Below are 20,042 nucleotides of genomic sequence, written 5' to 3' on the forward strand. Positions count from 1 at the left end.
CAGCGTCTCGAGGTTGCCCTCAGCGACTCGAGGTTGCCCTCAGCGTCTCGAGGTTGCCCTCAGCGTCTCGAGGCTGTCCTCAGTGTCTCGAGGTTGCCCTCAGTGTCTCGAAGCTGTCCTCAGTGTCTCGAGGTTGCCCTCAGTGTCTCGAGGTTGCCCTAAGTGTCTCGAGGCTGTCCTCAGTGTCGCAAGGCTAATCTCAGTGTCTCAAGGCTAATCTCAGTGTCTCAAGGCTAATCTCAGTGCCTCAAGGCTAATCTCAGTGCCTCAAGGCTAATCTCAGTGTCTCGAGGTTGCCCTCAGTGTCTCAAGGCTGTTCTCAGTGTCTCGAGGTTGCCCTCCGTGTCTCAAGGCTGTCCTCAGTGTCTCGAGGCTACCCTCAGTGTCTCGAGGCTACCCTCAGTGTCTCGAGGCTGTCCTCAGTGTCGCGAGGCTAATCTCAGTGTCTCAAGGCTAATCTCAGTGTCTCAAGGCTAATCTCAGTGTCTCAAGGCTAATCCCAGTGTCTCAAGGCTAATCTCAGTGTCTCAAGGCTGTCCTCAGTATCTCAAGGCTAATCTCAGTGTCTCAAGTCTAATCTCAGTGTCTCAAGTCTAATCTCAGTGTCTCGAAGCTGTCCTCAGTGTCGCAAGGCTAATCTCAGTGTCTCAAGGCTAATCTCAGTGTCTCAAGGCTAATCTCAGTGTCTCGAGGTTGCCCTCAGTGTCTCAAGGCCGTCCTCAGTGTCTCGAGGTTGCCCTCAGTATCTCGAGGCTGTCCTCAGTGTCTCGAGGCTGTCCTCAGTGTCTCGAGGTTGCCCTCAGTGTCTCGAGGCTGTCCTCAGTGTCTCGAGGTTGCCCTCAGTGTCTCGAGGCTGTCCTCAGTGTCTCGAGGTTGCCCTCAGTGTCTCGAGGTTGCCCTCAGTGTCTCGAGGCTGTCCTCAGTGTCTCGAGGTTGCCCTCAGTGTCTCGAGGTTGCCCTCAGTGTCTCGAGGCTGTCCTCAGTGTCTCGAGGTTGCCCTCAGTGTCTCGAGGTTGCCCTCAGTGTATCGAGGCTGTCCTCAGTGTCTCGAGGTTGCCCTCAGTGTCTCGAGGCTGTCCTCAGTGTCTCGGGGCTACACTCAGTGTCTCGAGGCTGTCCTCAGTGTCGCAAGGCTAATCTCAGTGACTCAAGGCTAATCTCAGTGTCTCACGGCTAATCTCGGTGTCTCGAGGCTGTCCTCAGTGTCTCAAGGCTAATCTCAGTGTCTCAAGTCTAATCTCAGTGTCTCGAAGCTGTCCTCAGGGTCGCAAGGCTAATCTCAGTGTCTCAAGGCTCATCTCAGTGTCTCAAGGCTAATCTCAGTGTCTCAAGGCTAATCTCAGTGTCTCAAGGCTAATCTCAGTGTCTCAAGGCCGTCCTCAGTGTCTTGAGGTTGCCCTCAGTGTCTCGAGGCTGTCCTCAGTGTCTCGAGGTTGCCCTCAGTGTCTCGAGGCTGTCCTCAGTGTCTCGAGGCTGTCCTCAGTATCTCGAGGCTGTCCTCAGTGTCTCGGGGCTACACTCAGTGTCTCGAGGCTGTCCTCAGTGTCTCGAGGTTGCCCTCAGTGTCTCGAGGCTGTCCTCAGTGTCTCAAGGTTGCCCTCAGTGTCTCGAGGTTGCCCTCAGTGTCTCGAGGCTGTCCTCAGTGTCTCGAGGTTGCCCTCAGTGTCTCGAGGCTGTCCTCAGTGTCTCGAGGTTGCCCTCAGTGTCTCGAGGTTGCCCTCAGTGTCTCGAGGCTGTCCTCAGTGTCTCGAGGTTGCCCTCAGTGTCTCGAGGTTGCCCTCAGTGTATCGAGGCTGTCCTCAGTGTCTCGAGGTTGCCCTCAGTGTCTCGAGGCTGTCCTCAGTGTCTCGGGGCTACACTCAGTGTCTCGAGGCTGTCCTCAGTGTCGCAAGGCTAATCTCAGTGACTCAAGGCTAATCTCAGTGTCTCACGGCTAATCTCGGTGTCTCGAGGCTGTCCTCAGTGTCTCAAGGCTAATCTCAGTGTCTCAAGTCTAATCTCAGTGTCTCGAAGCTGTCCTCAGGGTCGCAAGGCTAATCTCAGTGTCTCAAGGCTCATCTCAGTGTCTCAAGGCTAATCTCAGTGTCTCAAGGCTAATCTCAGTGTCTCAAGGCTAATCTCAGTGTCTCAAGGCCGTCCTCAGTGTCTTGAGGTTGCCCTCAGTGTCTCGAGGCTGTCCTCAGTATCTCGAGGCTGTCCTCAGTGTCTCGGGGCTACACTCAGTGTCTCGAGGCTGTCCTCAGTGTCTCGAGGTTGCCCTCAGTGTCTCGAGGTTGCCCTCAGTGTCTCGAGGTTGCCCTCAGTGTCTCGAGGCTGTCCTCAGTGTCTCAAGGTTGCCCTCAGTGTCTCGAGGTTGCCCTCAGTGTCTCGAGGTTGCCCTCAGTGTCTCGAGGCTGTCCTCAGTGTCTCGAGGTTTCCCTCAGTGTCTTGAGGTTGCCCTCAGTGTCTCAAGGCTCTCCTCAGTGTCTTGAGGTTGCCCTCAGTGTCTCGAGGCTGCCCTCAGTGTCTCGAGGCTGTCCTCAGTGTCTCGAGGCTGTCCTCAGTGTCTCGAGGTTGCCCTCAGTGTCTCGAGGTTGTCCTCAGTGTCGCAAGGTTAATCTCAGTGTCTCAAGGCTAATCTCAGTGTCTCAAGGCTAATCTCAGTGTCTCGAGGCTGTCCTCAGTGTCTCAAGGCTAATCTCAGTGTCTCAAGTCTAATCTCAGTGTCTCGAAGCTGTCCTCAGTGTCGCAAGGCTAATCTTAGTGTCTCAAGGCTAATCTCAGTGTCTCAAAGCTAATCTCAGTGTCTCGAGGCTGCCCTCAGTGTCTCGAGGCCGTCCTCAGTGTCTCAAGGTGGCCCTCAGTGTCTCGAGGCTGTCCTCAGTGTCCCGAGGTTGCCCTCAGTGTCTCGAGGCTGTCCTCAGTGTCTCGAGGCTGTCCTCAGTGTCTCGAGGTTGCCCTCAGTGTCTCGAGGCTGTCCTCAGTGTCTCGAGGCTGTCCTCAGTGTCTCGAGGTTGCCCTCAGTGTCTCGAAGCTGTCCTCAGTGTCTCGAGGTTGCCCTCAGTGTCTCGAGGTTGCCCTCAGTGTCTCGAGGTTGCCCTCAGCGTCTCGAGGCTGTCCTCAGCGTCTCGAGGTTGCCCTCAGCGTCTCGAGGTTGCCCTCAGCGTCTCGAGGTTGCCCTCAGCGTCTCGAGGTTGCCCTCAGCGTCTCGAGGTCGCCCTCAGCGTCTCGAGGTCGCCCTCAGCGTCTCGAGGCCGTCCTCAGCGTCTCGAGGCCGTCCTCAGCGTCTCGAGGCCGTCCTCAGCGTCTCAAGACCGTCCTCAGCGTCTCGAGATTGCCCTCAGCGTCTCGAGGCTGTCCTCAGTGTCTCGAGGCTGTCCTCAGTGTCTCGAGGTTGCCCTCAGTGTCTCGAGGTTGCCCTCAGTGTCTCGAGGCTGTCCTCAGTGTCTCGAGGCTGTCCTCAGTGTCTCGAGGTTGCCCTCAGTGTCTCGGGGCTGTCCTCAGTGTCTCGAGGTTGCCCTCAATGTCTCGGGGCTGTCCTCAGTGTCGTGAGGCTAATCTCAGTGTCTCAAGGCTAATCTCAGTGTCTCAAGGCTAATCTCAGTGTCTCAAGGCTAATCTCAGTGTCTCAAGGCTAATCTCAGTGTCTCAAAGCTAATCTCAGTGTCTCAAGGCTAATCTCAGTGTCTCGAGGTTGCCCTCAGTGTCTCAAGGCTGTCCTCAGTGTCTTGAGGTTGCCCTCAGTGTCTTGAGGTTGCCCTCAGTGTCTCGAGGCTGTCCTCAGTGTCTCGAGGTTGCTCTCAGTTTCTCGAGGCTGTCCTCAGTGTCTCGAGGCTACCCTCAGTGTCTCGAGGCTGTCCTCAGTGTCACAAGGCTAATCTCAGTGTCTCAAGGCTAATCTCAGTGTCTCAAGGCTAATCTCAGTGTCTCAAGGCTAATCTCAGTGTCTCAAGGCTAATCTCAGTGTCTCAAGGCTAATCTCAGTGTCTCAAGGCTAATCTCAGTGTCTCAAGGCTAATCTCAGTGTCTCGAGGCTAATCTCAGTGTCTCGAGGCTGTCCTCAGTGTCTCAAGGCTAATCTCAGTGTCTTGAGGCTGTCCTCAGTGTCTCAAGGCTAATCTCAGTGTCTCAAGGCTAATCTCAGTGTCTCAAGGCTAATCTCAGTGTTACGAGGTTAATAGCAATGTCTCGAAGCTAATCTCAATGTCTTGAGGCTAATCTCAATGTCTCGAGGCTAATCTCAAAATCTCAAGGCTTGTCTCAATGTCTTGAGACCACTGCCGATATCTTAAGCCTTCTCTCACTGACACACAACAAGCCCTGTCACATAACTATACAACCAGCATAAAACATTCTTAAGTCCCAACACTCATTCCACATGAAGAAATAAGTCTGTGAAACTTGCCTACAAGGATGAACTGAAGCCATTGGCGGTCCTGGTAAATGAGGATGCGTTTCCATAGTAACAGTCTTTTTGGCGTGATCTTGACTAAAATCTTCATACATTTGTTCCACGGTCAAAGGTTTTCTATTCTGCAATGAGATATTGAAAATATTTATTCACAACATCACAAGTAATGCAACAATCAAATTATAGATTAGATTTTGAAGAAAACCTGGAGTATGGGAAATTATTTTGGACATAATTGTGCAGATGTTAAAAACAATAATTATTATTATTGTCTCTGTTGAGACTTCATAGCAAAATTCCTTACCTGGACCCTTTCAAGCGTAGGGCCTCACGGAGGCAAAGTGGCTGAGTTCCTTCCAAGAGTAGGGCCTCACGGAGGTAATGACCAAGACCTTTGACATTATGATGTCATGCTTGAGAAGACCCATCAAGCCAAGCAAAATCGCAATCATGGCAAATACTGTTGTTATGCAAATGGCACCTGTGCCGGTGGCACATAAAAGCACCCATTACACTCTCGGACTGGTTGGCGTTAGGAAGGGCATCCAGCCATAGAAACCATGCCAAATCAGACCAGAGTCTGGTGCAGCCCCTCAGCTTACCAGCCTTGAGGTCAAACTGTACAACCCATGCCAACATGGACAACGGATGTACGATGATGATGATGATGACAAATAAATGCAATTTTTTTGTTTTATCCTTTTTTTTAATCTTTTCCTTCAAATGTTCATATGTCAAAATTGACAGGAATCACCACCACCACCACCACCATGATTATTATTATTATCATTATTAGTAGTAGTAGTAGTATTGGGGTGGCAAGCTGGAAGAATTGTGCAATGGATAAAATGCTTAATGGCTTATTTTCCAGCTCCTTACATTTTAAGTTCAAATTCTGCTGAGGTCAATTTAGACTCATCCTTTTGGGGTTAATAAAATAAAGTACCAGTCGAGTACTGAGGTCAATGTAATTGATTTCCACTTCCCTTAAAAATTACTGGCCTTGTGCCAAAATTTGAAACCACTACTATTATTATTGTTGTTGAGTGTTAGCTCTAGTTTTTATGCGGCATTAAGTGATCAATAATTGACCTCAAGCTAGTCTGTCGTGGGTAACATTTTTAAGATGGCCTTGGCAAACACAGAGTGAAACACTAAAGAATCTTACCTCATCGTAGCCGTAGAGCCAGAGCCGTGGAGTTTGATAATATTTGTCATAAGTAATGTTAAGATCATATGTACGAGTTTGTAAAACTCCATTCTCGCCCGATAAAGTTCCTTCACTACCAGGAACAGTTGGTCGAATCTCAATTGTTGCCTGGAGAAACAAAACATTAAAAATACATTTAGAACCAAATTAAACTGAAACGATGTTTATATATGTTTGTAACTGAATTACGTTGTGATGGACGGTTAACATTTTTTTTTTTCTTAAGCACAGAAAGACTTGATAGAATAAGGACCAAACTTTTTAAAAATATATGTTGGGGGTCGCTTCGTTTGACTATAATTCCTTGAGGCGGTGCCCCAGCATGGTCGCAGTCTATTGACTGAAACAAGCGAAAGAGGAAAAAGTGATAAAGAAACAATATACACGTAAAAGCACCCACTACACTCTCGGAGTGGTTGGCGTTAGGAAGGGCATCCAGCTGTAGAAACTCTGCCAAATCAGATTGGAGCCTGGTGTAGCCATCTGGTTTCACCAGTCCTCAGTCAAATCGTCCAACCCATGCTAGCATGGAAAGCGGACGTTAAACGATAATGATAATACTTATTTTTAGAAGTTAACACCATTTCAGTAAAGTAATCTCCCTGCTAGTTCATTATTATCTCCCTTTATCGATGATTCTTTCTGGGAGAAATCAAATGATTAAATGACGGATTCTGTTAACCAGAAAACGATTCATTCGGTTCGACATCTCTAAATATAATATTGTGCTTAATTTAAATGTCTTTTTTTTTCTTTTTCTTAATAAGAGAAATAAAGAGCAGTGCCCCAGGATACTTTTCGGAACCTTCAAGACTGATAGTAAGAAAGACAGAAGGTAAATTAGTTCGCCTGTTGTCGACAATGACATCACATGGGAGAAGACGACGGGATAATGGAACGCCTGGTTGTGGCTACTCAGTCCAATGTGTGCTTGGAAGGGTCTGCTACATGTTGGCCACTGAGGGTCTGTCGGGACTGAAGGCAACGGGTTGGCTCTGGGCTTGTATAGTTCGTGTTGTCTTTGTGCCTCTACAATTCTGTCCTGTTCTCTTCATAGGTGGAGCCACTATCGGTGCATCTCTTGTGCTTGAGTTTCCCAGGTGTCAGGGTTGATCACAAAGCCCTTCAGTAAAGCTTTGAGGGTTATTCTTGAAGCGCTCTTTCTGTCAACCTCGCCTTCTACCAGTTTGTTATAAATCAGTCTCTTGGGGAGTTGTCTGTCAAGCATTTCAACAGTGCCTTGTCCACCTTGACTTGCACTCTCCACAGCAGTGTGCAAATGCTTGGCAGATCAGCTTGAAGGTATCGTCTGTGATTTCAAAATTGAATCGAATGAAAACTCCCTTAGTTGCGGAAAAAAGTTAAGTGTTAGTGAGAGGAAGGGCATCCAGCTGTATATAAGTAATGGCTCAACAATATGTATTCATCTAAACCCCATGTTATGGGAAAAACTTTAAATGAACAATCACCATCACCATCACCCTTTTAACAACTTTTCCACGGTTGCATGGGTTGGATGGAATTCACTGACGCAGATTTTCTATGGTTGGATGCTCTACCTATCACCAACACCTACATGTTTCCATGCAAGGTAATGTTTCCTCCATGGCCAGGCATGTTCTCACAAAAGATTGGAAACGAAGGACACTGCTTGTATGATGGTGACACTCGTTTACAACTATCAAGCAATATCAAAAAGAAGGCAACACTACACACATATTTATATACAATGGGCTTCTTTCAGTTTCCATCTACTAAACCTACTCACAAGGTTTTGGTTGGCCTGAGACTATAGTAGGAGGTACTTGCCTAAGGTACCATGCAGTGGGACTGAACCTGAAATTATGTGGTTGGGAAGCAGCGATGTGTGTGTGTGTGTGTGTGTGTACGTGCGACACACCTGAACTAAAAGCATAACTAGAAGTATAGGGGAAAAAATGATATTCAGGTTACACTGCGGCACACCTAGCATCGTCTCGTGGCACACCAGGTTGCCATGGCACACCTGAACTAAAAACATAACTAAAAGTATAGTGGAAAAAATTATATTCAGGTTACACTGTGGTACACCTAGCATCGTCTCATGGTTGGGAAGCAGCAATGTGTGTACGTGCATATTGTGTGTGCATATGTGCGTGTGCATGAGTACGTGTGCATGTGTGTGTGGAGGAAAGGTTAGAGAAAGATATCATAGAATAATTTTTACTACATTTTTGTTTCTTTTCATAAAATTCCTTTCCCCTTAAAAGTGGCAACAATTTCCAGCTGTTCCGACTGCTAAATATTATCTGCAGACACACAGATACACGTGGTGTTCTTTGCAATAAACAGGAATTCAAGTTGGTAAATTGCATTAAAGACCCAGGGTAAATCCTTAGAAACGTATATCGGTTCACAACAGATGCAATAGAAAAGAAAGAAATATAATCACATTATCTTGTTCTTCCAACATTCCACTCTGTTCAAACGCTTCCATATCTTCAGCTTCTTCATCATCGTCGTCGTCATCGTCGTCCACGCCACTGGTATTTGGCGGACCAAGTTTTGAAGATACCTTTAAAAAGTTAAAAACGAAAAGTAAAAAAAAAGAAAAAACAACAGTTCAAGTTACAGATGTAAAACATAGGAGGTTTAAGCATATGTGGGGGTTAATGGTGACATTATTACCTGGAAACGAAATCGAAAAAAAAAAAATAGGGCAACAGGTGTGTAAAAAATAAAGTGTAGGAAACGAATATGAAAACAAAAATGACCGGAAATCAACTTGGGAGTAAGGAAAGGCTTTCGGAAAGTTCAGAAGATCTGACGTCTTTCCCTCATAACTTTTAGGAAAATGGGGGGTCTTTTAATGAAATTTTATATAAATACCTTTCAAATGGTATAGATTACGATTATAAAGAAATTTGTGGGGAAAATGTTTTCCGAGGGGGTGGTGAGAGGACTTCGGAAAATTCACAATATTCACAAGATCCGAGTTTTTCCCTCGTAACTTTGAGGAAAATATAATCCTTTTGAAATCACAAATTAGGGTTTTTCTCAGGAACTTGGATGCTAAACATCCCTTTGAAAGGTTCTACTATATATATGTGTGTGTGTGTGTGTGTGTGTGTGTGTGTGTGTGTGTGTGTGTGTGTGTGTGTGTGTGTGTGTATATATATATATATATATATATATATATATATATATATAGTAGAAGTAAGGACCCGAACCCTTCAAAGGGATATTTAGCATCCAAGTTCCTGAGGAAAAGCCTAATTCGTGATTTAAAAAGGATTATATTTTCCTCACAGTTACGAGGGAACAATCATCGGATCTTGTGAATTTTCCGATGGCCTCTCCCTATTCCCCGTTGCTTTCTGCGCATTTTTGTTTTAATATTCGTTTCCTACACCTTTTTTTTTTTCACACCCATTGCACTATTTTTTTTTTTTTCGATTATGTTTCCGGGTAATCATGTCACCATTAACCACCCCCATGGCTGGTACATAAAGCATAGGTGTGAAAATGTTTATCATTATTTTAAGTTTGGCATAAATAACCCCACTTTAGTAGAGTTATTTGAATTGGATGATGTTAAATGTAACCTTCGTCTTCCTGGAATCCACCGTAAATATTTCATTCTCATTTTAGAACTAAAAAAAATTATGTCTTCAATGCTGGGAAATGCAAAAGCCTTGCCATGATCATCTGATAAGCATTAACTGAGGTGAGAGTGGCAACGATAAAGCTTTAGCTTCAAGCAAATGAGTAAATGCGAAACACATTGAGCACTCTTACTCTAACACACACAGACACACTGCTATGCTTAACATTAGCCTGAAGTAACTGCGGACATATGATAGAGAAGTTATCTCCCTTGTCAGTTCATAGCCATTCACGCTGGACACTCACACACACACACACTAGATCAGGGCTCCGCAACCTCTCTTCACTTGCGGTTCACTTATATTCTTTTCGAAATCTGTTCCCAAATCCTGCTGCTCCGATTAACACCCTAAAAAAGCCGTAATGGATAAGTACCAGTAATTCATCAACTGTCCTGGCTTCCTTCTGTAGCTTTTAGAGTCTCATTGGCCCAAAAGGTAGAATATCATTGAGTAATCCCAAATCAACCCTGACCAAGCTCATCTACAATCACAGACACTCCAACCATGACCACACTAATTTTTTATACTCAGCACAATGTTGTCCAATATCTCCTTTTTTATTTTTTTTTTTTTTCAAGATGGTAAGGTGGAAAAGCTTTAGCTGCTATTTCTAGAAGGTAGGGCAATGGCATAGAAGCTCCCTTGTAATCATGAATATAATTCAATTTTCTAATCATATTTTATCATAAGTCAGTAAAATGACAAGACCCGACCTTTACATGAGACTTATCTCAAACGAACTTTCATCTCAGCTGTTCACTCAGATAATTACACTAACAAACACTGTTAATTAGATTCTTTTAAGAGATAACATCAATGACTGTTTCTAACGTCGTCAGAAGGTCCTAAATTTGAGGGGAAGCGGGTAGTCATGATATCTGATTAGTAATGAATTCCATAGATCCCAGAATGATGAGAGCAAAGTTAACCTTGGTGAGATCTGAACTCAGAATGAAAATAGCTGGGACATGCAATTCAAGTTGTTATTACAAGGACAATGCATTCAGCTAATCCACAATGATAATAATAATAATAATAATAATAATAGTAATAATAATAATAATAATAATCCTTTTTACTGAAGGGACAAGGCCTGAAATTTGGGAGGAGGGTTAATTAAATCGACCCCAGTGTTCAACTGGTACTTATTTTATCGACCCTGAAAGGATGAAAGGCAAAGTTGACCTTGGTAGAATTTGAACTCAGAATGTAAAGACAGATGAAAAGCTGCTAAGTTTCGTCCAGCATGCTAACAGTTCTGCCAGCTCACCACCACAATAATAATAATGATGACCCTTTCGACTGAAATTTGGGGGGAGGCGATGGTCAACTACATTGACCCTCAGTGCTCGACTGATACTTATTTTATCGACCCCGAAAGGACGAAAGGCAAAAATCGACCCCAGCAGTATTTGAACTCAGAATGTAAAGTCAGAAGAAATGCCAGAAAGCATTTTTCCAACTCATCACTTTCAGGCAACAACAACAACATTATTATTATTATTATTATGATTATTATCATTATTATTATCATCATTAATTCCATCCAGGAAGAAGAAAGCTGGCGGAATCATTCTTTTCACTCTTCATGTTCCGAGTTCATATCTTGCCGAGATCAACTTTGTCATTGATTCTGAGGTTGGTAAAATATAGTACCAGAGAAGTACTGGGGTCAATGTAATCGCCTAACCCCGTGTCCCTAAAATCACTGGCCTTGTGCCAAAACTTGCCAAACAAAACCCATCCTATGTTTGTTGTTGTTGTTGTTATGTAGTCCAAGGCTAGCTCTGCCCTGATGTGTACAGGGAGTCAATTAAACAAGCCGAGTTTGCTCAAGTTGATCCGCCTATTTTTCATCCCTGCTAACTCCAACACCTCTGTCCACTTAACATAAAACCTTTCTGTGAAAAGTACATTAGACTTCAAGCCGAGAGGTATTGAGGTATTGTACGTCGTCTCCACCAGACGATGGCTGGTCGTCATCACAAGCAGAGGTGACTGAAATCTGATGTTCCTGTGCTGCTTTATCTAACCGTCATTGTTTTTATTTCTGCCTGCTGACAAGAAGCTTCACGCAAAACAATGAACCAATTACCACTGAAAGCATCATGTAACAGTTTGGTCACAATGACTCTACATTTTGTCTCTGCTCATTTGCCAGCTCATTTTCTCATTGTACCAACATAATAAAGGCATTATTTCTCTATCACATATTTATACACTGTGTACTTTTCTTTCTTTTTATCTCATTCTCTATATTTCCTTTCATCTGATTTCTATGTAAACCCCATTTATAATTTTTTTATTGTAATATTTGATCCAGCCTTCACCCCACCATTGTTATTGCTATTATTGAGATTTCAGGCCTTGTGCTTATTGTAGAAAAGATTATTATTATTGTTGTTCAAATACCTTCTGAGGTCAGTTTTGTCTTTTATCCTTTCAGCAGTCAATAAAATAAGTACCAGTTGAACACTGGGGGGGCCAATGTTATCAAGTTACCCCATTCCCTGAAATGCTGGCTTTGTGCCAAAATTATTATTATTATTATTATTATTATTAGCAGCAGCAGCAGTAGTAATAGTAGTAGTAGTAAGCTGCAGCAGGCACCAATCTGATCTGGCAGGGTTTCTACAGATGGATGCCCTTCTTAACGCTGTGTACGATAACTATGGCAGCATCTGGCAATGCAGGCCCCCCCCTCCCCTCAGACCCAGGCATCCCTCTGCCTGCCACTGTCTCTTTCAAGCCTCAGTTGCGGTTGAATGAAAATTGTGGTCATCATCATCATCATCGTTTAACGTCCGCTTTCCATGCTAGCATGGGTTGGACGATTTGACTGAGGACTGGTGAAACCGGATGGCAACACCAGGCTCCAGTCTGATTTGGCAGAGTTTCTACAGCTGGATGCCCTTCCTAACGCCAACCACTCAGAGAGTGTAGTGGGTGCTTTTACGTGTCACCCGCACGAAAACGGCCACGCTCGAAATGGTGTCTTTTATGTGCCACCCGCACAAGCCAGTCCAGGGGCACTGGCAACGATGAAAAATATAAATCCAACACTTGAAAAGATTGACTAACAAGTTTTCAGTCAGAACAGAACTCAGTCGTAAGTCGAAGAGAGAAGGTGTACACGGAAAAACCTAAGATCTGCCTTCAATAATACAACACTGCAAATAACAAACCAGGGATGTGCCACCTGGGTAGGCAAGGTAGGCAGTGCCTACCCTGAATAAAATAGATCAATAGTAACATTTTCCTTTTATGGCAAAATATGCAGTTAATTCAATAAAATTATGATGGGGAGGCACATCCATTCAGTAAGATGACTGTGACCAACATTACAAGTAAAGTAATCAACATTGTACCTATCTTTTATCTTTCGTCTCAGTCATTAGGCTACAGCCATGCTGGAGCACTACATTGAAGAATTTTAGTTGAATGAAGCAAACCCTGTATTTTCTTTTAAGCCTGGTTCTTATTATATCAATCTCTTTTGCTGAACCACTAATTTACGGGGATGTAAATAAACCAACACTGGTTATCAAGCTGTGGCGGAGGCAAACATACACAAAGACACACACGCATAGATATACACATGATGGGCTTCTTTCAGTTTCCACCTACCAAATCTACTCAGAAAGCTTTGGTTGGCCCAAGGTGCCACACAGGGGGACTGAACCCAGAACCATGTGGTCGGGAAGCAAGCTTCTTAAAAATAAAAAAATATCTGTTTTGGTTCCAGGGAGAATGTTCTACCCAAACTTTGCTGACTAAAACAGATTCAGATATCTTCTACATAATCAATAAATTATATCTTATCTCTGTTTCAATATTTCTGTAATATTTTACATAACTCAGGTGTTAAAACAAAATTAAACGATCTAAACTTGTGATTCCTACCTGTTAACTTTGGCTTTACTTTGACCTATTTTTGCTATCAGACGCTCAAGGTGAGCAAAGTACAAAGATAAAGCTATTTTTTAAAAAATGCCATTGAAGAAAGACAATTTTGGTTCTTCTATCAGTTATATTTAAAGATAATCTTAAAAAACCTAGGATGTCATTTGTTCATTTTTATGTTTGTTTTTCCATGCTAGAATGGAGTGGGGGTGCAACAAGGGCGGGGGTGCGACAAGGGCGACAGTGGTGATGATGACGGTAGTGGTGGTGATGATGACAATCATGATGATGGTGGTGGTGGTGGACTCCCCGGTAAATACACAAAACCAAGTCCGCATAACATAATGGTCGTTTAGAAACCAATCAACAAATTACTACTCAGTTCATTACATCATCATCATCATCGTTTAACATCCGCTTTCCATGCTAGCTGGGTTGGACGATTTGACTGAGGACTGGCAAGCCAGAAGGCTGCACCAGGCTCCAATCTGATCTGGCAGAGTTTCTACAGCTGGATGCCCTTCCTAATGCCAACCACTCCATGAGTGTGGTGGGTGCTTTTACGTGCCACTGGCACGAGGGCCAGTCACACGGTACTGGCAACGGCCACGCTCAAAATGGTGTTTTTTACGTGCCACCTGCACGGGAGCCAGTTCAGCGGCACCGGCAACGACCTCGCTCGAATAGCAAAGTTCTTCTCATTCAGAGATGACCAGGAAGCAGGTACTTCCCACCTGTACAACCAATCCAGATGAAAAGACATCAACTTACCTGTGAATCTAACCTCATATCAGCAATGGCTTCTGCTGCCGATGATACTGTGGAATCTGTAAAGAACCAAAAAACAAAAACATGAGATAAGCTGATATTTCTATCAGGGCTGGTTTGATTTCATCCCCTAATCTACAGTGAATGCCATGATGAAAATATACCAAAGTGGCATTCTTCATTAAAACTACCATATTTTGCAGCATGAAAGACGTAGTATATATACAGCATAAACATGTAGCGTAATCATTCAAATATCATCACTGCCTTTCTGAATCTCGCTATATTTTCACATGGAATTCTTGGTCCTCTAAAGTTACCATGATTGTGTATGCTGACCGAGGTCTTTTTGGTTGTAAATGTGGGTCTGAAAAATTCAACTTGCATGCTGGAAAAATATGGTAAATTGCATGATGATGCCAGTGAAGTCATTTCAACTTCACCAACATTCTCATTGTCATTATTGCAATATTTCTCTAAATAACGACAGGGAAGAAAATTAAGCTGTAGCAACTCAATACTGCAAGACAGGGACATGCCACCTGGATAGACAAGGTAGGCAGCGCCTACCCTGAATAAAATAGATCGATAGAAAATTTTTCGTTTTATGGCAAAATATACACCTAATTCAATAAAATTAAGAAAGCTACTCTGGTTACTATGAATAAAATGCAAAATATTTTATTTTTTTGTAGATTAGGTAGGCATAATTCATTCCTGCTTTTCAATTTGAGTATTAAAGCTGTGCATAATACTGCTGCGTACATTCCTACAACATTTTCTTTACATGCTATAAAGGCAGAAGTAAATCTGCCTTCAACTCAGTGTACTGGGTGCCTCTTACACGTCACTGGCACAGGTGCCTTGGATGTGTCACTGGCATGAGTGCCTTTTACATATCACTAGCACTGGCCACAACTATGGTTTCACTTAGCTTGACAGGTCTTCTCAAGCACAGCAAACTGCCAAAGGTCTCGGTTACTTATCATCTCTCAGACACAACATCCAAAGATCATATTCCCCACCTCGTCCCACATTTTCCTGGGTCTACCTCTTCCACAGGTCCCCTCCACAGATAGCTATCGGCACTTCTTTACACAGCTGTCCTCGTCCATACACATCACATGACCATACACGTCACATGACCATACCAGCACATGACCATACACATCACATGATCATACACGTCACATGACCATACACGTCACATGACCATACACGTCACATGACCATACACGTCACATGACCACACCAGCACATGACCATACATGTCACTTGACCATACCAGCACATGACCATACACGTCACATGACCATACCAGCACATGACCATACACATCACATGACCATACACGTCACATGACCATACACGTCACATGACCATACACGTCACATGACCATACACGTCACATGACCACACCAGCACATGACCATACACGTCACATGACCATACCAGTCTTCTCTCTCACATGCTACGTCCGATGCCGCTTATACCTAATTTTTCTCTCAAGAACCTTACACTGGCGTCGCTCCTTGTCCCCACAAGAATTCCTGATCTTGAACGTATGTCAGGAAACATAAATCGAAAAGGGAATTCTGCTTACGTACCTGCATAATGATGGGTGTCCACCCATCCACCATCATCATCATCTTCATCAAGAATCTTTTCTGTCTCTTCCGAATGATTATCAACCTGTTTAACACGTTTGTAGCAGGGAACTACATACGGTGCGCAAAAAAAAAAAAGAAAACAAGATAAATTCATAAATAAGACAAAAAGCAATATTAAACATTACAATATGAAAGGTGAAAGGGGGTGGGGTGAAAGATGCAATTGTCAGAGGATCTTTTTTTAATTTACTTCGTTAGCTTCTTAATGGCAAATAATTTTAATAGATGTAGCTGTGATATGGTTCAAGGTTCAGATCCACAGCATGGCACCTTGGGCAAGTGTCTTCAACTTTTTATATATCTATTCACACATGACAGGATTCTTTCAGTTTCCATCTACCAAATCCATTCATAAGGCTTTGGTCGACCTGAGTAAAAGACACTTGCCCAAGGTGCCATGCAGTGGGACAGAACCCAGAACCGTGTGGTTGGCAAGCAAGCTTCTTACCACACAGCCACACCTGCGCCAATTAATTAATTAATTAATCCATAAAATAGAATATACGAAGATGTAGTCCTGCAAACCCAAGTAGGCAGTCAGTAACTCTGAGTAAGAACTCACAGAGACCATGGTGACCCAGCTAACTCATGCCAGCATGGAAACTAGAAGTAAAACAACGATGATGATGATGATGATGATTCTGTACACTTCATCTTACCATTTCTTGTGATGAGGAACTGCTTGTCTTTTGGCAGATAAGGTTTATGTTTAGCCTCGTCTCCAGATGACCACTGCCATGTTGGACAGTGGTGGACCAAATGATCTCCAGCTGCAACAAACTAAAGAACAGGTTAGCAACATAGAAACAAAGCATCTCACATGGAAACATATTCGTAATAAAGAAGATCATTGTGTGTGTACTCATATCGTTTCTATTATGTTAAACTGTTGTATGTTTAAATTTGGCCAAATGTGGTTTTTTTCAGCAGTTTGACCAAAAGCTGATTCTTTTGGTCAAACTATTGTATCTCCAGTTGCTTCAGATGCTGAGATATCAAAAACTGTTATAGTGTAGTATAACGGTTTTGCTATGGAATGGTGAAATTATTTTTACGTTTTCTGAAAAAGCAATGTTTTGGACTTACGACACTTTTGCATAATAGCAACTATACACACACACACATGGAACTGTAAACTATATATATATATATACATATTCTTTTATTTTACTTGTTTCAATCATTTGACTGCGGCCACGCTGAAGCACCACCTTCTAGCTGAAGAAATCAACCCTTTGTAAGCCTGGTACTTATTCTATTGATCACTTTTACCAAACCGCTAAGTTATGGGGATGTAAATACATCAACATCGGTTGTCAAGCAATGGTGGGGCTGGGGGGAACAAACACAGACACAAAGACACACAAATATATAAATATATGTATATACCATGGGCTTCTTTCAGTTTCCCTCTACCAAATTCACTCACAAGGCTTACAGAAAACACTTGCCCAAGGTGTGCTATGCAGTGGTACTGAACCCGGAACCATGTAGTTGGGAAGCAAGCTTCTTACCACACAGCTACACCTGCACCTATACACACACACACACACAGGGTGTGGTGAATAACACTGACATCTCATTCTAACAGATATATTTACCAAAATTGCATAAAAATATCTTGAAATACTAAAGAGTAAATGTATTCAATAGTCTCAAGCAAGAAATTAAACCCATTAGATTTCAACTGGACTATTTATTCTGGCTGCCAGGAGCTGGTGCAAGTGGCACGTAAAAAGCACCATTTGAGCATGGCCAATGCCAGTACCGCCTACTGGCCTTTGTGCCGGTGGCACATAAAAGCACCCACTGCACTCTCAGAGTGGTTGGCATTAGGAAGGGCATCCAGCTGTAGAAATCTTGCCAGATCATATTGTAGCCTGGTGCAGCCTGCTGACTTGCCGGTCCTCAGTCAAACCGTCCAACCCTACTTCAATTCTTTATATTTACTGTCCTAGTATCACCAAGGTTGGCTTTTCCTTTCACATTCTGGGCTTCATAAAATAAAGTAACAGTCAATGTCAGTGCCGCCTGACTGGCCCTCGTGCTCGTGGCATGTAAAAGCACCCACTATACTCTCGGAGTGGTTGGCGTTAGGAAGGCCATCCAGCTGCAGAAACCCTGCCAGATCAGATTGGGGCCTGGTATAGCCTTCTGGCTTGCCAGTCCCCAGTCAAACAGTCCAACCCATGCCAGCATGGAAAATGGACATTAAACGACGATGATGATGATGATGAGTCAAGGACTGAGGCTGATGGCATTAACTAAAATCCCTCTTTCAAAATTGCTGGCCTTGTGCAAACCAGAGACAAATATATTTAGTCCAAACAACATCTTCACAAAAGCTTTTTAATGTTATTTTTTACAAACATCATCATCATCGTTTAATGCCGGTTTTCCATGCTGGAATATATTAGACAAAATACTATCACCTAAATCTGATGAGGGATGCACCATTGAAAAGAAGTTGGTTATGATTATTTCAAAGTTACAGTCAACATCATCATCATCATCATCATTTAGCATCTGTTTTCCATGCTAACATAGGTAAGATGGTTTGGCTGCAGTTGGTAAGCCAAAGCTGCACCAGGCTCCAGCCTGTCTTGGCTTGGTTTCTACGACAGGATATCCTTCCTAACCCTAACCACTCTACAGAGTGTACTGGGTGCCATTTACATGTCACCAATATGGGTGCCTTATATGTGTCGTCGAGATGGGTTCCGCTTATGTGTGTCACCGAGATGGGTGCCGCTTACGTGTCACCAAGATGGGTGCCTTTTCCATGTCACTGTCACAGGTGCCCCTTTTACGTGTCACAGGCATGCGTGCCCCCTTTTACGTGTCACAGGCATGCGTGCCCCCTTTTACATGTCACAGACACGCACACCCCATTTACATGTCACAAACATGCGTTCCCCTTTTACATGCCATAGGCATGTATGCCCCTTTTACATGTCACGGGCATGTGTGCCCCATTTACATGTCACAAACATACATGCCCTTTCATGCATGTGTCACAGACACAAGTGCCTTTTACATGTCACCAGCACAGGTGCCTTTTATGTGCCACCAGCACAGGTGCCAAAATCTCCTGTGCCACTGTAATTTCTCTTCCATACCCTTACAGGTACATACACCCTAGTCTTTCTTTGTATAGCCTCCGTAAAGCTACACAAGCAAATACCAACATCTCAGAATTCCCCAGATAAGTTTCGCAGTGGAAACGCAGAGAACATTAAAGCGACAAACGCCTGTAAATACTAACCTCTTCAGGAGTTACAACGCCAGTTTCTTTGAATTTGGATTCCTGCCAAAGACAAAACAAAACAATTAATAACAGAGTAGAAGAATGATTCACAGCAATAAAAAGTCAAAAATTCATAGAAATATCTTACATAACCTAATTACCATTCTCTCTCTATCTCTCTCTCTTCCTCATTTGTTCTACAAAGTTTAAATACTATCTTATTAGATAGTGCTTTTTTTAGACTTTCCTAATCAGAAAATGAACAACAGACGGTTAATCATTAAACTTATCAATTTATCATGATTTGCAAATCTACACAACTTCAATAAACATAAAATGGAAATTAATTTTTTCTTTTTTTGCTTTCTTCTTAAATCATTCTCTCAATTCCAAACATTCCAATTTGAACTTTTACAATTTTCCTTATTATTTATTAATTATATTTCCTGTCTGTGGAGTCAATAAATTGTTAATATTGAGGTCAATATAATCAACTAAGTCCCTGAGCTTCAAATTTGTAGGAGTTTTTCTTTTTTTTTTTTGTGTGTGTGCTAAAACAGAAATAATATTACTTATTATTTAATAACTCTACAATTTAGACCAAGAACAATATGGTGGGATAGTATCCATAATTTTAGTTGGTCACACTCGGGAATCTAACTGGAAAAATCTAATGACAGTTGCTTCTGATAGGAAGTGCCTGAGGACCATTCTAAGAATCATGGGTGGAAATGGACAGACAGTTTATTTGTTTCAAAATTAACCATCATCTACATAGGACTACACTTAAAACAATGGATACACTTTTTTTAAGATGGTCAGATGTGATATAAGGGAGTTTTGTTGCTATTTCTTGCAGGTTGCGTGATCATGTATAGGCTCCCTTGTTAGTTCATAAAAATCTTATATGGAATTTGAAGAAATGGTAAGACATAGATTGCACCACTTTTCATTAATCATGAACAGCACTCAGCTAGAGCCCCCAATATGGTTCCAACTGTTGGGGTCTCATTATATTTAAGGACCTCTCCTGGCAAAAGCACAATTTTAATGTTGTTGAGACTTACCAATGCCAGTGCTGTTTTGACGGGCTTCCGTGCCGGTGGCACATAAAAAGCACCATCCAATCGTGGTCAATGGCAGCTCCTCTGGCCCCTGTACCGGTGGCACATAAAAAGCACCCACTACACTCTCGGAGTGGTTGGCA

The 20,042-nt window shown here is 43.1% G+C and overlaps 1 protein-coding gene across 1 annotated transcript in view; it reads right to left on the reverse strand.

Moving 5' to 3' along the window:
* Nucleotides 1–20,042, reverse strand: part of LOC106877727 (ubiquitin-like-conjugating enzyme ATG3) — a 32,091-nt gene that overhangs the window by 6,350 nt on the left and 5,699 nt on the right. The window contains exons 2-8 of the mRNA XM_089337541.1: nucleotides 18,854–18,895; nucleotides 16,248–16,368; nucleotides 15,526–15,636; nucleotides 13,922–13,977; nucleotides 8,032–8,154; nucleotides 5,559–5,708; nucleotides 4,385–4,512 (exon numbers count right to left, since the gene is read on the reverse strand). Coding sequence (XP_089193667.1) covers nucleotides 4,385–4,512; nucleotides 5,559–5,708; nucleotides 8,032–8,154; nucleotides 13,922–13,977; nucleotides 15,526–15,636; nucleotides 16,248–16,368; nucleotides 18,854–18,895 — 731 coding nt within the window. The remainder of the gene's footprint in view (nucleotides 1–4,384; nucleotides 4,513–5,558; nucleotides 5,709–8,031; nucleotides 8,155–13,921; nucleotides 13,978–15,525; nucleotides 15,637–16,247; nucleotides 16,369–18,853; nucleotides 18,896–20,042) is intronic.

Source organism: Octopus bimaculoides, chromosome 19 (genome assembly GCF_046866305.1).
Source record: "Octopus bimaculoides isolate indiv1 chromosome 19, ASM4686630v1, whole genome shotgun sequence".
NCBI classification, from domain to species: Eukaryota; Metazoa; Mollusca; class Cephalopoda; order Octopoda; family Octopodidae; genus Octopus; species Octopus bimaculoides.